The 6,176-nt window shown below is 43.8% G+C and overlaps 1 protein-coding gene across 1 annotated transcript in view; it reads right to left on the bottom strand.

Moving 5' to 3' along the window:
* The window catches only part of LOC100943844 (microtubule-associated serine/threonine-protein kinase 4), a 162,145-nt gene that overhangs the window by 20,737 nt on the left and 135,232 nt on the right, over positions 1–6,176 (bottom strand). Inside the window, exons 17-20 of the mRNA XM_023510918.1 lie at positions 5,332–5,454; positions 5,021–5,133; positions 3,003–3,130; positions 2,405–2,640 (exon numbers count right to left, since the gene is read on the bottom strand). Of these exons, the coding sequence (XP_023366686.1) occupies positions 2,405–2,640; positions 3,003–3,130; positions 5,021–5,133; positions 5,332–5,454 (600 nt within the window). The remainder of the gene's footprint in view (positions 1–2,404; positions 2,641–3,002; positions 3,131–5,020; positions 5,134–5,331; positions 5,455–6,176) is intronic.

Here is a 6,176-nt window from a genome sequence, read left to right as displayed (position 1 = left end):
CACACAGTCCTGCCCTGCTCTCAGTGTGCAGTGCTACCCACAATCCTGCCCCTACCATCTCACTGTGCAGTGCTGCACACAGTCCTGCCCCCACCATCTCACTTTGCAGTGCTGCACATAGTCCTGCCCCCGCCATCTCACTCTGCCATGCTGCACACAGTCCTGCCCCCATCGTCTCACTCTGCAGTGCTGCACACAGTCCTGCCCCCACCGTCTCACTCTGCAGTGCTGCACACAGTCCTGCCCCTGCCATCTCACTCTGCAGTGCTGCACACAGTCCTGCCCCTGCCATCTCACTCTTCAGGGCTGCACACAGTCCTGCCCCCACCGTCTCACTCTGCAGTGCTGCACACAGTCCTGCCCTGCTCTCACTGTGCAGTGCTACCCATAATCCTGCCCCCACCGTCTCACTCTGTAGTGCTGTACACAAGCATGTGCTTCTTTTCTGCCAATGGTGGATAATGTCACCTTAATGTTCTCTAAATGTCAAGGGTTCTTTCTTTTTGATGGTAGAGCAATATAAAAATCAACAAATTTAATTTTACTACAGTCACAGTTTTCAGATTCCCTAATTACCCTTGGCTATAAGCAAAGCAGCTCATCGCTCTATTCTGTGCAGCCCCCACGGTCTTTGATCAGTTTTAGTATGTGTGTGGGGGAGAGGGAGAAAGAACAAGAGAAAGGTGGTTTGGATCTATTCATCAAAATGCATAGCAGGGCCCAGGTAGATTTTTTAAATTATGAAAGTAATCACTCACCTCCTTAGACACTACTCCCCTCCCTTCACCTCCTACCGTTCTGCTGGTGAGTACGTTTAGGAGACTGAGAGGTGGCAAACAATTCACCACACTAAGAACAAATTTCAAATGGAGGTGAATATACTCTGCCCAGAGTGTGATTACTAAGAACCAGTAAGAGACCTTTCTAACCAGCAATATAAAATACAGACATTTCTGCATTTGAGGGCAAAAATGAGTTAAAAATGATCAGGAACCTTAGTCCACCAAGTTACCTTCCTACTATTTCTATACTGCTATTCCCTCGAGTATAGAGTTAGGATGGGTGGGACTGTCCAACATGGAAATCAGCACTGAGGTGCAGAGAGAGGAGAACACCCATGGTGAACTGGAAGCACCAGTGAGGCGCCACAGAGTCAAACTCTTTAGTGAGGCTGAAATAAATCCAGCCTGTAAAATTTGCTTTCTTGGAATGATTTTTTAAAAAAATCTTACACTATAAATATTCAGTTAGTTAAAAAAACTTGATGAAAAATCTTGGAGTCATTCACGGTTATCAATATAGCATATTGAACACGGCCTAATGAAAACATTTATTATAACAACCCTAAGCCAAATCCATGTTTCATTTTTTAAAAAAGCATAATGCACATTGCTCCATAGAAGGATAAACTATGCATCAATTTTTTATAAGCCAAATGATATTTTAAATGCACTTAGGGTCCTGTTCTAAGTGCAAGTTTGAGTATCTAATGAGAACACCTCCACTGTTAAGAGCCAATAAACACCCAGGATACGTTAAGCACTTTAGACCCCTGTGAAGACACTGTCCCTCTAGGCAGGGGTCCCTTCACACAAAGGTAACATTACAAAAGTGCTTTCCAGGGAAGGGGCTAGCCCCTGACTATCTCCTAAACAGGCAAAGAAGTCTCAGGAACTTCTTACCCCAGGAACCCGGGCACTGGGAAGGGAACTTTTGTCTGCAGTGGGGTTATTTCAGATGCACATGAACTACTGATTTAAATTGTGTTGGTATTTCTGACTCTCTTTCCCCCCTCAGTTCTAGATGCACCACAAAGCATTCATGAACCTCACAGCATAAGCATCTCGCTGTACTCAGCATGAGTCTACTGCACAGAGATACAGCATGGACCCTGCAACAAAAGCCAACTCCTTCGAAGAAATAACCATCCCTTTCAAAGCCAGAGGGAAATCTGGCTTTCTCCTTCATCTTACGGGTGATTGCCTTTGAAAGACATTTTCAAGGGTAATTTTGACAATTCGACTATTTGATATTGTCCCTCACTCTGAACTCTGGGTCAGACACAACTTCAAATGACACACTCATGCATCAACAACTGAGAATCTGCTCCCTTCGCATGTTCTGAGTGCCATGAGCAGATCCCATTGAAACCCGGCTGTGGAAGTGAAGGCCAGCTCCAAGGTCGAACTGAAGGAAGGATAGTTTCCCACATGGCCAAGTACTAAGGAGGCGTCTGGGACCTCGGATCTTAGCTCTTGGAGAAGTAGGGCTGCAGAGGGAGCCTAGGAGCACACATACTCCTCACTACCACCTGCTGGGACACTAAGCACTCAAGAGTCCCTTCTCCAGATGAGGACGAAGACAAGTGGCAGAGAAGGACGGCAGCATGGTACCGGGGGCCTACCTGACAGAGTGGAGCTGCTGATGGTGCTGGCAGGGGTGGTGACCTCAGGGTCCTCCTGCGCCCCCTCTTCAGGAGGAAGGGCTGGCTTCTCTGGCTCCTCTCGGGGGTCTCCAGGGCAGGGGACAGCTTCACCTTGTTCTGCTTCTGTTGAAATAGCCAGTTTGGGAAGCAGGCCAGAGCTGAGTTTGCGTCTGTTGCTTTCAGTATCTGAAGAGTTGGATGTTGATAACTGTTGCCTTAATTAAAAATGAAAACACAGTCATATATACATACTAGAAAACTGTTACAGGTGAATTATGAAAGAAGCCAGGTAAAAATGGGACTTGGTTAAGCCTCTAACCAAGACCTGTCTAGGGCAATGGTTCTTAGAGTGTGGCACCCAGAACCAGCCGCACCAGCAGCACCGGTGTGACCCGGGGACTTGTAGGAAATGTATATTTTCAGGTCCCACCCCAAATCTACTGCAGCAGAAACCCTGGGAGTGGGCCCAGCAGTCTGTGTTTAACAAGCCCCATGTACTCTGACGCTCACTAAAGTCTAACAAACGCTACGCTAGTAGCCGTTGCTTATGATATGATTTAAGAGGCATTTCACATACATTTCAGAATATTCTGAACTCCAGCTTAATGTTTCCGTGGATGGCAAGGCTGTGCTTTTGGTTTTGTCTCCTGAGTCTTCCTTTTCTTCTCCTGAATTCTGAGTTATTCGATCTATACTGCTGAAAACCTGGAAGGCAAATAATCCGTGCTTATAAATATCTTTTAGGAAAGAGTTTGTCAGAAAAAAAAAAATAACAAAAAAAAAAAAACCCTCTCATCTTAGGAGAAAAACCTGAGAAGATAACTAAATTTTTAACTGAAACCATGTATTCAGAAAGCACTTTCCACTGATGTTTGCTTGAATCCTGAGATGAAGGGTCACAGAGTATACTTTTTTTTTTTTTTTTTTTTTTTTTTTTGAGCAGGGAGCTATGAATTCATCAGCCTCTTTCACCATATCTCATTGTGGACTTTGTATCTGTAAACTAAATCCATAGATGTGCTGGGGTTTCTAGGCCTGGGAATCGATACACATCTTAGATTACTTTTTAACCATGAAGTCAATCGGAAAAAGAAAATAACAGAGAAAAAGATTTAATGGCCACCAGTCAGGGATAGGAAGAAGAAAAATGAATTGGAATTGAGTGCAAAAGCAAAGAATAAATTATCTTGTTCAAGACTTGGGTAGGGGAGGGAGAAGGCAGGGATGTAGCACCTGTGTGGTTATAAGAGCCAGACATCATTATTATTATTATTATTATTATTTTGGCTTATAAATCACACATGCAGATGGGCAGCCTCATGTGATGGTACCTGAAGGGGATCAGAACTCAGGAAAGGCCAAGGTCTCAGCCCCCTCTGAATCTCTGCTGTCCCATAGAAAATACGGAAGGAAAATGGGCTTGCTGAGGGCCAGTGCAGAGAGCCCTACCACCCTATTCAGCCTCCTGTGCACTGACAGGAGTGGGCCTCACACCTCCTGTTAATCTACTGGGATTAGAAAGTGGGAAAAGAAATACCATCCAAGGCAAAGAGAGAAAGTGGTTAGGGGTTGGCTTTAATTAACCAGAGAACAGGTCCTGGTCTGAGCCCACACACAGTTAGCAAAGCTCCTATCCTGGCTCAGGGACAGACCGGCCACTCCCTACTTCAGGGAAATCCCCACTCGTCTCATTCCTATAAACAGAGGGGACAGTGCTGGCCAATCCACTGCCTCTATGTAATCACTCGAAAAAAGCTATGGAGCACTTTAAAATCACTGAATGCTACAGAAAAACTAAATAATAATCACACAAAATGCCATAGCAACAGAAAATGTGTTGCTACGAAAAATAGCAGAAGGGAGGTAGGATGCCTCTGGGTTGATTTCCATCTTTCCTGGGGCCCCATCCTGTCTCAGAACCATCAGTTTTGTTTGTTTGTTTTGATTGCTTTTTAATCTCATCATTATCAGTAAAAAGACATCTTCCTCAAGAATCCATTTTAATAATCTTCTACCATTTCCGAAATTCTAGCTTGGCTTCCTACTGCCTTTTCAAGATGACTTATAATTTCTATTACTGGTTATGAGACTCTCTGATTCCAAAGTCAACTGTCCCCGAGTATCTCTGCTGATGTCAAGGACTGAGCCCTTCTCCTGGTGTGGTACTCTGTGTGATTCCTAGGCGAGGGCTCTGGGCACAGTGAAGCTCGCGTTGTTCATCATAGGATGAAAGAAGTGGGATCCCGCCTCCACAGCCTGGCACTGAGACAGGCCGAGGGACATGCAGGGCAAGGTTATCACATAAGTAGCAGCCACACATTCCAAAAAAGATGACCGGGCAAAAGGATCACAATTGGTGGAGAGGGAGAAACACACTTCCACAGCAGGGTCCCCACTCCGGACTTTCAAGTTGATGAGGTCACCTTTCCTAAACAAATAGGAATTTGAAACCAAGGAGACTCAACCTCCCCTCCCCACCCCACCCCAAAGGACAGGCTGCTTTACAATCCTAACCAGCTGTTCAAGGGTACAAAATATCTGGCCAGTGGGAGTTTCTCCCAGAGAGACTGCCTGCTTCCGCCACGTTTCACTTACTTTTGAAAATCTATGTGAACAAGAAGAAAACTGCCTGATTTCCACACTGAAGTCCTCGTCATTGGTGTCATCTTCTTCTTCTGTCTCCATATGATGATACTTCTCTGACCGAGCTACAGAGAGACGTTTGGGAACAGTTCCAATTACTTAAAAATTCCAGCTTCTAATTTAGAAATTGTAAAACGTGTATCTGTATCGCATCAATATTGTCTTTAGGAACCCATCGATAGGAGATCGGGAGGCTGAAGAGTAAAGCTAATTTTTGCCCCAGTCAGGTCCAAACAATGTTTTACGTCAGGGAATGCACATACTGTCAAAATAGCTGGTGTCATCCTCAGATTCCAGTTGGGGAATAAATTCTGCCTTCTGTCTCAGCAAACTGTTCCAGTCTAAAGAACGGAAGAATCGGTGCTGTTTGACTTCATAGGCACCACCTGGTGGGGGGCGGGTACAGACAGAGAAGAAAGTGTTAAACTAACTTGCAAACAAGGATAAACATCAGTTTTTAAGAACAATTTTAAAAAACATATCAGCAGAGAAATAAAGATGACATGGAAATCATCCTTCTTCACTCTATAACCAAAACTCCCCCAATTTTTCTGATAATTTATCAGATTTGATTTTGCTAAGAGCAGTTGTTATGGCACAGTTTCCCTCTGTTAATTTTTCCATGACTTCCTCCATTTTTCAAAGGTTAATGATGTGGCCACTTAAAATCGCATTATGCCAAACCTGGGGATGTGGATGCATGTTGGCCCAAAGCAGACTCATTAAAAACTAAAAGAAATTCTAACAAGGTATAAAATGTGCTCATAGCAATATTTCCTCTGGAGGTAAGGTTAAAAATAATGACATTTTTCTAAATACCATACATAGCAGCTACCATTCATTTTTATTGGCTTGCTCATTAACATAGGTAGGAATTAGAATTCTGTAGATTACAGATTCTTAAGTAGGAAACTGACAGGCCTGATTTACAGATTTACAATGCCTCTAATAGAAATCAATCATAATTGCTAAGTTTCAGGTTACTTTTTGCTAAGTCATCATGATAGCATAATTCGGTGAAAATTTGTACACTCAGTTCATGATTTCAAAGATCAGGCCCTATGACAAGCACATCCCAGGGGAAGAGAAGAAGGTACATGGCTATGAA

This window comes from Otolemur garnettii, unplaced genomic scaffold (genome assembly GCF_000181295.1).
Source record: "Otolemur garnettii isolate 467f Iridium unplaced genomic scaffold, OtoGar3 scaffold00017, whole genome shotgun sequence".
Lineage (NCBI taxonomy): Eukaryota > Metazoa > Chordata > Mammalia > Primates > Galagidae > Otolemur > Otolemur garnettii.
The sequence above is the reverse complement of the archived record's forward strand: the minus strand, read 5'-3'. Positions and strand labels throughout refer to the sequence as shown.